This window comes from Microtus oregoni, unplaced genomic scaffold (assembly GCF_018167655.1).
Source record: "Microtus oregoni isolate MIOR12 unplaced genomic scaffold, Mior012 000007F_ref0000211, whole genome shotgun sequence".
NCBI classification, from domain to species: domain Eukaryota; kingdom Metazoa; phylum Chordata; class Mammalia; order Rodentia; family Cricetidae; genus Microtus; species Microtus oregoni.
This window is the reverse complement of record NW_024543066.1, coordinates 57,115,236-57,124,878: the sequence shown is the minus strand read 5'-3', so window position 1 is coordinate 57,124,878 and position 9,643 is coordinate 57,115,236. Positions and strand designations below refer to the sequence as shown.

The 9,643-nt window shown below is 53.7% G+C and overlaps 1 protein-coding gene across 1 annotated transcript; it reads right to left on the bottom strand.

Annotated features, from left to right (window-relative positions):
• Nucleotides 1-6,729: 6,729 nt before the first annotated feature.
• Nucleotides 6,730-9,042, bottom strand: LOC121450999 (C2 calcium-dependent domain-containing protein 4D). The gene is made up of 3 exons (XM_041656431.1): nt 8,969-9,042; nt 8,570-8,723; nt 6,730-8,154 (listed from the first exon to the last, which is right to left on the bottom strand). Exon 3 carries the CDS (start codon nt 7,756-7,758, stop codon nt 6,733-6,735), a length of 1,026 nt encoding a protein of 341 aa, XP_041512365.1. The 5' UTR covers nt 7,759-8,154; nt 8,570-8,723; nt 8,969-9,042; the 3' UTR covers nt 6,730-6,732.
• Between the last annotated feature and the right edge of the window lie 601 nt (nt 9,043-9,643).

The following is a 9,643-nucleotide window of genomic DNA, read 5'->3' as shown; positions in this document are numbered from 1 at the left end:
TCTGGAGAACTTAGGTAAGAGGCAAAGATCTGGTGGTGGGACCCCACCTAGGACCCCACCTATGACCAGAGCCAGAAAGAGGCAGCAGGAAAGGCTGGGTGTTCAGGGGATGGGGACCTTGCTTGCCCACCCTTACCCCAGAATTCTCCCCTCCTGTTCTTCTCTGTGCTCTCACAGGATCGCCCTTCCCTGTCTACTCCTCAGTTTCCCGCTCCTTACCCCTCCCATCTCCCCTGCTTTTTGTTCTTGTTTCTTATTTTTAGTTAATTTTAATTTTTTTTGTGTGCATGAGTATTTTGCCTGCATGATTGTCTGGTACACTCCAGGGGACAGAAGATGTCAGATGCCCTGGAACCATGTCGTAGTTGGTTGTGATGTGGATGCTGGGAATCGAACCTGGGTCCTTCTAGAAGAGCAGCCAGTGCTCTTAACTGCTGAGTGATCTCTCCAGCTGCTGTAAAATGGTGCAAGAGAGACCTTGATGGGCCGATGGGCAATGGGGCCACGTGGTGGGAGAGAGCCAAAGGCCTCACCGCCGGCGTGAGACAAATATGCCATGCAGGCAGAGTTTAAGTGAGAATTTATTGAGAGAAGGGCAAAAGAGAGGGAAGAGGGAAAGAGAAGTACAGGGACAAAGAGGAAGAAGAGGCAAGGACCAGACTACCTCTTCAGAAGAGTAGCGAGAAAGAGCGGGAACTTAAAGGGACCTTTGTACCTGTGTAGTGACAGCAGCTATAGGACCCTGGGCTGGCTAGGGTACTGCCTGGGTTCATCAGCCCCTTCACTTTTTTTTAAGTGTGCTCTTCTAGGCTAGCCTCCAACTCATTACCCTGTCTTGGCATCGGGTGTGTTGGGGTTGCTGGCCTGCATCACTGGCCACACCCTTTTCTCTTTTGATTCCTCTTGGGGATTCTGGGTCAAGGCCTTCCAAAAGACCCCTCCCTCAAGTCAGAGGCACAGGGTGGAGGGCCCTAGGAATGCTTGCAGATGGCACACAGCCTGGTAGTGGCAGACACGGCCAGAATGGCTGCTTCTACCACGGTACCACTTCATGCTCCTGTGTGGGGGCTCAGGAAGCCACTGTGGGTTGGGAAGATGGGTCCTGGCTCTAGGTCTGGAGAGCCATATGCTTCCTTGGCATTCATTGCTTTGTTGTTGTTGAGACAGGGTCTCCCTCTGTAGTTCGAGATGGCCTTGAACATTCATGAAGAGGCATTCCCTCAGCTTTATGAGTGCTGGGATTACAGGCATGAGCCACCACGCCCAGTTTTTGGTCACTACCTCCAGTGTGTGTGTGTGTGTGTGTGTGTGTGTGTGTAATGCTTACGTTCCTTCTCCTACCGAGACTGACACCATGACCAGATAATTCTCCATGCTGCTCACAACCACTAGGAGATGGAGACCACAGGGGCAACTGCCCCAACAGCTTCAACCATTTGTTCCTCCCACGGCAGCCATAGGGGAGTGAATGTACTGTTATCCGGTGTGACCTGCCTGGCCTTACTCAGCTGGTGAAGCGAGCAGAGTTGGTTCTGGGATTAGCCTCTTTGAGATGTCCATGGCCGCCCCCCCCCCCCCTTCTGTAGGAATCCATGTTTTCTAAGCGGGGCAGCAGTTATTTCCTCCTCAAATACATTCTTATGCAAGGAGGCTGATAGAGATCAGAGAATCCTCCTACCCCCACGTGCCCAGTGCCCTTATCAGGCCCAGGAATCTCAAGCAGGGGGCAAACAACCTGGGGGTGGTGGTGGCCTGGAAATGGGGAGCAGCCACCAACTCTTCTTTCCCTTCCTCCCCACCCCTTAAACCGCAGAAACCACTTAAAGCTCAGCACAGGCCTGTCCTTCCAGGGAGGACCTGAGGCAGTAGGTAGAGAGGAAACCTGTGGGGTTTGGGCAGCCTGATGCCATTCTCAGCCTGGCTTGGCCCAGAGAGGGCCATCTCCCTCTGGAGCCTGATGCTGGGCTTAGGAACCACCTTTCTTTGAGTCTTAGGGGCTTCATGCCTGGGGAGACTTCTACCCCCCAGAACGACTTGGAGAGAGGATGGTGTCTTGGTCATAAGAAAACCAACCAAACAAACAACCCCCCCCCCAAAAAAAACCCCAAACCAAACCAAACAAACAAACAAAAAAAGACAATGCAAGATCTTTGGAACATCTGTGGTTTCTGCCTCTCAGTCCCTCACCTTCCCAAAGTACTAGTGGAGGAGGAGTGGGAAGGGTTGACCCTAGTCTGAGAGCCTGGAGCTCTATATGGTGACCCTACCTTGAGCTCTCATTTCTCAGTTCACACTGAGTTGGGCTTGGAGACAGGGAGGGTTGAAAATCAGAAACCGGGGCTGGAGATGGAGCCCTAGATTTAACCCCAGCACCTCATAACCTGTCAGGGTAGTGCTCACCTGTATTCCCAATTCTTGGGAGATGAGGCAGGAAGATCAGGAGTTCACTGTCATCCTAGGTTGCTAGGGAGCTTTAGGCTAGCCTGGGTTACATTGGAGCTTGCCTAAAAACAATTACAAAGAACAAAATTGGAATCTCTGATTTTGGGGACAAGGAAGATTTTAACAATGTGGTCTACTGGATAACAGCCACAAACCCTGAGTTCTGTTCACAGCCTTCAGCCAAAGGGTGGATGGGTGGGTACCATGGGTACTGACTGGCCTGTGTTGATGAAGGACTCCAGAGCCTGAGCTGCTTGAATACTGGGTAGGTTCTTAGGGTTCATTTGCCCCCAGGGTATACATCTGTGGTTGGGACTGGATGTTCCTATCATGAGCCATGAAGAAATGCGCTAGAACTTCTTCTGGGGGACTTTGTACCTCATAGACTCCCCAAACCCTTGGGCTGGGCTGTGGCAGGGGATGTTTGTTCAGTTGCTGTCAGGTATCTTCCTTACAGCCAAAGGCAAGTTTATTTAACCTCGCTGATCTCCTTTCTGCCTTTGTGACCCAGGAATAATAATGCCTCCCTTACCCAGTGGTGAGGAGATAAGACCAATGGGTAAAGTACAGGACCTGGTACAAAGTACTGCAGCTAAAAAAGGAGAGTTTCAGTCCCTCGCTGTCCCTTCCAGTCCTGGAATCGTGCCTCTCTTTCTCTTACTTGACTTCTCTCCGTGTCCCACCACCAACTCATTCTTTACTCTTGTCCATTCCTGTGTTTGTTTTGATCATGGCTGTCTCCGGTGCCTAGCACCCCCTAGACCCTCCCTAGCATTGTCGGAGGAATGGATGAATGAAAGTGATCTGACCTCTACACATCTTTCCAGAGACTTTCAGATCTGGCTGCTCACTAAGGGTTGTTAGGAGAGGTACGGTTCAGCCCAGTAGAGACAAAACTTCCTAGAGTTCATAGGTGTGCGTCCAAAGGGCCAGGATGAGAACCGGTTGAAAAGCCACCTTTCAGCCTTTCAGTACACAGTTTAAAAATTATATCTGCTTACATGCATGTGAGTTGACTCGCTCCTTCTACCGCGTGGGTCTCTAGGATTAAACTCAGGCTTGGTGACAAGTACCTTGAGTCATGCCAACTAGTTTTATTCTTTATTATCTGACTAAGGCCCAAGGTCACATTGAATCACAACCATACGCTCACTTTATGGCAGTTGCCAGGAGGAACAAGTGTTTGAAGCCGTTGAACAATTCCTCCTATGGGGGTTCAGGTTGCTGTCAGCAGGGAGAATTGTTTGGTCAATGCCACCACCTGGTGGACACCACAAGCAAGGGATTGGTGGTGGGAACCTAATCAGTGGAGGGAGAAGGAGCTGGGGACTTAGGAAGGAAGGGTGCGCTCTCTCTCTCTTTCCCCCTCTCCCTCCGTGTGTGTGTGTGTGTGTGTGTGTGTGTGTGTGTGTTGTGTGCAGCTGCTGCTGAGACTTTTGTTGGTAACAGCAGGTTTAGCCTCTGTACGGGAGTGGGGGGTGAGGGGGTTGGGGGGCACAACTGGCACCGTGGAATGTGAGAAAAGGCCCTGGGGCAGGGGTGGGGGGAGGAAGAAGCTGGTTCGTTGTAGGGTCTGTTATCTATCTTCCTTCCCACCCCACCCCCACTCTCTCCTCCAAGTCTTGCTTGAGCCAGGAGGAACCAGTTCCCATGGAGAGGGAGAGAGAAGGTCACTGCTGACGTCAAAGGGCTTCAGGTAGGAGGTAAACGCGGCCTGACCCACTTTTTTTTTTAAACTTTTTTTTAAATTTATTTATTTATTAAGGATTTCTGCCTCCTCCCCGCAACCGCTTCCCATTTCCTTCCCCCTCCCCCGATCAAGTCCCCCTCCCTCATCTGCTCGAAGAGCAATCAGGGTTCCTTGCCCTGTGGGAAGCCCAAGGACCGCCCACCTCCATCCACTTTTATTCCACTGTCTTTCACCCTCCTCTTCTCCTGGCTGGAGCAGCCCTTTCTGGCATCCCTGATCACACTCCCTGATAGCACCCTCTTCCTAGATCCCATTCCCCACTACCCCAAGTACTGCTGGGTACCCAGGTGCTACTCTGTAGGTCCCTCCTCTCCACACAGGGTTCCTCTGTAGCCCCGACTGTCCTGTCTCTGCGCTGGGATTAAAAGGGTTTGCCACTATGCCCAGCTGATTTACTCTGGCTCTCGGCTCCTTCCCTTCCTCCAGCTCCTGCAGCACAGGTGTACAGTGTGGATGGGACGGGCCAGAGGGAGGCAGGCAGTGCAGGTGTACAGTGTGGATGGGACGGACCAGAGGGAGGCAGGCAGTGCAGGTGTACAGTGTGGATGGGACGGGCCAGAGGGAGGCAGGCAGTGCAGGTGTACAGTGTGGATGGGACGGGCCAGAGGGAGGCAGGCAGTGCAGGTGTACAGTGTGGATGGGACGGGCCAGAGGGAGGCAGGCAGTGCAGGTGTACAGTGTGGATGGGACGGGCCAGAGGGAGGCAGGCAGTGCAGGTGTACAGTGTGGATGGGACGGGCCAGAGGGAGGCAGGCAGTGCAGGTGTACAGTGTGGATGGGACGGGCCAGAGGGAGGCAGGCAGGTTTAAGGGGCACTGTGTGTTAGTCTGTGCTCCCCTGACTCACTCTTAGGGGTCACAGATTTCATTTGTTATTTAGGATACACATTGGTCTAAGGGGTAGAAGGACCAGCTTCCTTTGTGCAGACCCAAGGAACTTTTATCAAGCGAGGGGGACTTTGCACTCTGGTTTTGTTCCTCGAGCTCTTGCTGGGGTGACTCGGTGACTCAGGGGCTCTCGGAGGGTGCAGGATTTTGTTGAACTCTAGGAACCTGCCACAGTTAGTTTCAATTGTCAGCTTGACAGTTTAGAATCTCCTGGGAAGAGAACTGTCTCCTTCATGCTGGCCTGTGGGTAGGTCAGTGGGGGATTATCTTGATTACAAGATAATTGTAATCAAGATTATCTTGATTACAACATGGGTGGACAACCTACCCATGTTGTGAAATAAGATATTTGTTTAATATGTAAAGATGTGTTACATTTGTTTATGCTGCATTTGTTTAACTATGTAAAGATGTGTTTCTGTTTCGTCTTTCCTGCTTAAGGTATCTGATGGGTCTAAAAAAAGCTGAACAGTCAGCCGGCCTCGGGAGGCAGAGGCAGGTGGATCTCTGTGAGTTTGAGGCCAGCCTGGTCTACATGAGCTAGTTTCAGAACAGGCTCCAAAGCTACAGAAAAACAAACAAACAAACAAAACCAAAACCGCTGAACAGCCAATAGCTAGGCAGAGGATGGATGGGGGTAGGGAAGCCAGCCAGAAACGGAGGAAACAGAAAAACTGGACAGATAGTGTATATGAGCTCAGTGAGCCTCGGGATAGCACACAGATTAATAGAAATGGGATAATTTAAGTTAAAAAAAAAACAAGCTGGAAACAAGCCTGGGCCAGGGCCAAGCATTCGTGGGTCTCCATGTCTTTATCTGGGAGCTGGTTGGCATCCCCCAAAGCCTATATAAACACACACACACACACACACACACACACACACACACACACACGTATATGAATGTGTGTGTACTCTTTTTCTTGTGCATCCAACTGTGTAGCCCTAGCTGGCTTGAAATTTGCTTTGTAGATGAGGCTGGCTTCAAACTTACAGAGATCCAACTGCCCCTGCCTTCCAAATGCTGCGATTAAAGGCGTGAACCATCATTCTCTGCTTTATTTTTTATATGTATATGTATGTGTGTTTATTCATGTGTGTGTGCATGTCTGGCCTTGAGAGGCCAGAAGAGGGCGTTGGAACCAGTCTCACAGTCAGCGCTCTTAACCACTGAACCTCTCCAGCTGGCTCTCTTTCTGTTCCTGACTTTGGATGTGGCTAGCTGCTTCAAGTCCTGGCCTTGATTTCTCCACAGTGATGGTTTATCACCTGGAATTGTAAATCCAGCAATGGAAATAAAACTAAGGCAGGACCTCAGGGCCTACTCCGTCTAGCCCTCTTGAAGTAGCATGTCTCGGGGATAGATACTAGGTCCTGCGTGTTTAGCAAGCACTTCCAGGGTTTCTGACGGCTGTGTATTGTGGGTCTCTTGAACCACTGTTTAAGGTCTATTCCTTCTCAGAGGAATGGACTGGGCCTAAAGGAAGGAATAGATTTGCTGCAAAGCCTAGGGTTTTTGGTGGCCACTAGGGAGCATGAAGCTAGAGACAAACTGATGCTTTATTACAAAAATAAATCCACGTTGGGCAGATGGCAGCAAGAATAAGGGCTGCAGACACAGCGGAGACCTCCCAAGGAAGCTGTGGTGTCCGTCTACAGGCTGAGATGCCCAGGTGCCAGGGAGGACCCTGGGCCTAGACCCCCAGCCAGGGGGGGCAGCAGGGCGATGAGGGGCGTCTCACACTCCCCCAGCAGCACATCCCTGCGCAACCCCGCACCCCTATCCAGCACCTTGGCTCTCAGACTGCGGGAGGCCAGATCTGGCGGGCCCAGCCCTTCGAAGAAGAAGTCTTCATTGAAGATGGGGTTGGAGCTGCCCTGGACCACACGGCTCCTCTGAGCTCGCGGCCTAACGCGTGGCTGCAGCCGCAACACCACGCAGCAGCCGCCACCACCGCTCCCGGGCCGGGCCCGCGGCCGAGGCAGCCCCTCGGCGCTCACCAGGCGCAGCCGCAGCCGCCCGGGCCCTGCCTGGTACTCGGTGGACAGGCGCAGCTGCCCGCCGCGGGGCCCCAGGCGCAGGACGCTGTCCTTGGTCGGCCGCAGCTGGCAGCAGAGGAAGTCCAGGTGGAAGAGCGGCGGCGCGCGGCGCGGCGAGAACGGACTGGTGTCGGCCGAGCCCGCCTCGTCGGGGGACAGGGAGTGCGGCCTAGGCGCGCACGGGGAGCCGCAGGGAGACGAGTCGGGAGACGAGGCCGTGTCGCTGTCCGGGGCCCGGCAGAGGCGGAGGTCCGGGGCCGAGCCGTGCAGCCGCGACTGCGCCGGGGCCAGGCCTGTAGTCAGGCCGCGCGGCACGTGGAAGAGGGACTCGCGGCGGCGCGTGTGTGGGCTCTCGGGCAGGAAGGCCCAGCCCTCGCGGCCAGCCAGGTGCGGCAGCGAGCAGACGACCGGGAGGTTCCGGCCGCTCGGGTTGCGGTCCACCCTGGCCTCGCCGCCGCCGGGGTCCCGGAGCCGAGGCGGAATGAAGAACGGCGGGATGCGGTCAGGGGTGAGGACGTTGGGGTTGCAGCGCGAGGGCGAGCCTGCAGCCTGGCGCTTGGGGACCAGGCTGGAGTGCGCCTGCCTTGACCCGGTCTCTGCGGTCCTCACCCTATAGCCGGCTTTCTCCAAGAGCCACATGCAGTGGGTGGGGATAATGAAGCACCAAGGCGGAGAAGGCCCCAGTCTAGCCTCCCGGTTGGGAGCCCTGGACAGAGGACACGCTGAGAGAAGAGAAGGGTGCGAAGGTCGGTGATGCTGCTGAGAGCCAACACTTGGAGGTCGGTCTGCCACCGTGGCTTTGTCCCCAAACTCATGGACCACAAGGCGGGTATTTAGAAGGTAAAAGAAAGGGTGAAGTCTAGACACTGGAGAAATCAGGAAGATTTTCAGATGGAAGGTCTGGAGATGGTTCAGTGGTTAGGAGCACTTGCTGCTCTTGCAGAGAGGATCTGGCTTTGGTTCCCAGCACCCACATGGTGATTCGCAGTCATCCATAGCTGCAGTATCAAGGGATCCAATATCCTCTTCTGACCTCTGCAGGCATCAAGCACACACGTAGTGCGCATACGTACATGCAGGCAAAACACTCATACACAAAAAAATAAATACATCTTCACAAATTTTTAAAATGAGTTTCAGATGGAGGCCTTGTATACTCTACCCACTTCGGAGTTATGGGGCATTAACACCCATATCGCCCAAAGATTTGTAGTCACAGTCACGGACCCAGATATCCATCCTGCTCATGTGTACTCTAGCTCCATAAGGTCACCGCGGCCCTCGATAGGCTGACTCCCTAGTCCTACACCCACGATCTGGTCATGGCTCCTCAAGGCTCCTTCCCTGCTTCTCTGGATTAACCTATCCTTGAGCTCGAGCCCCATCTGACTTTTGTCTCCTCCCCCAAACCACCCTTCACCTACTCAAGTTGCTTCTGAAAGAGACTCACTTCTGTACCTAGCAGCTGGGAGCACGTCTGGTTGCTGATCCGTAGACACGCAGGGCCAGGGCTAGTCCAGGGAGAGTCACATCTTTCGGTCAATCACGGAACCCCTCTCCCTTCCTGTTTACTCCCAGCTTCTCAGTTCTGCTGCATCCCGAGGCTGTAAGGCGGAGTTGGGCAGTTGAGTGGTCCCTCCCACTGTCCACTCTTTCTCCTTAGGAACCTCAGAGCACAAAGGCACCATTGATTCTCCGCCACCCCCAGTGCGTGCCCAGGAAGACTTCTTTGCGGCGGGCTCAGTGCACCCCTGCATCAAGTCACCAGAAGCTATGAAAGCACCAGTAGTTTGCCAGGGACTCTGAGTCCATGTCCGGCTCGGTCGTGTGCCCCGAGTGTGGACCTTACCTGTGGGCAGCGGCTGGATACCAGCTTCTGGCTTCCGGCCCTACTGTGCAGAGCCTTAGGGGATCCACTTTCTCTCTAGCTTGCTCCCGCCCAAGTTGTTCCGGGAGGAGCTGGCAGGGGCCTGTGCTGCCTACTTACGTCTGTCTTCTTTTCCTGGATAAACATAGGTCTGTCTCTCTGGTCTTCAACCGGACTTTCTTAACTCCTTCCTCTAGTCAGAGCCAGCTTTCCAGCCGCAGACCTGGCCTGCTAGACCTGAGCCTGTGCTGCCAAGGTTGGGAGGATGGCAGGGAAGAGGGACACTGCCATCAGTGGCCAGTGGCTAGCTGTTGTCCCAGCCCTCTCATGCAAAGCCATTAGCCATCTTCACACACAGCTTGTCCTCTGTAAAACCCCCTTTGCTGGGATCCTGTCGTGGCCCCTAACTATGGGCTCTGAAGCCAGCCAGTAACTCTTTAGCATTGTGGCTTCAGTGACCAGTTCTCCGATTTATATCCACACACCCTCAGCAGAAATCCTGCTAGACTCAGGATTTCTGGATGTAAAGACACGGAGGACAGCTGGTTCCAACAGTGAGGACCAGCAGACTTATGTCCTCCATCTTTGGCAGACTCTAGGAAGCACAGGTGGCCACTGGGAAGATGAGATTATCAGTTGTACAGGCATACCTCCCAC

Bases quoted from the DNA above. Each gene is read 5' to 3' on its own strand.
- LOC121450999 (XM_041656431.1), bottom strand. From the start codon at position 7,758: ATGTGGCTCTTGGAGAAAGCCGGCTATAGGGTGAGGACCGCAGAGACC.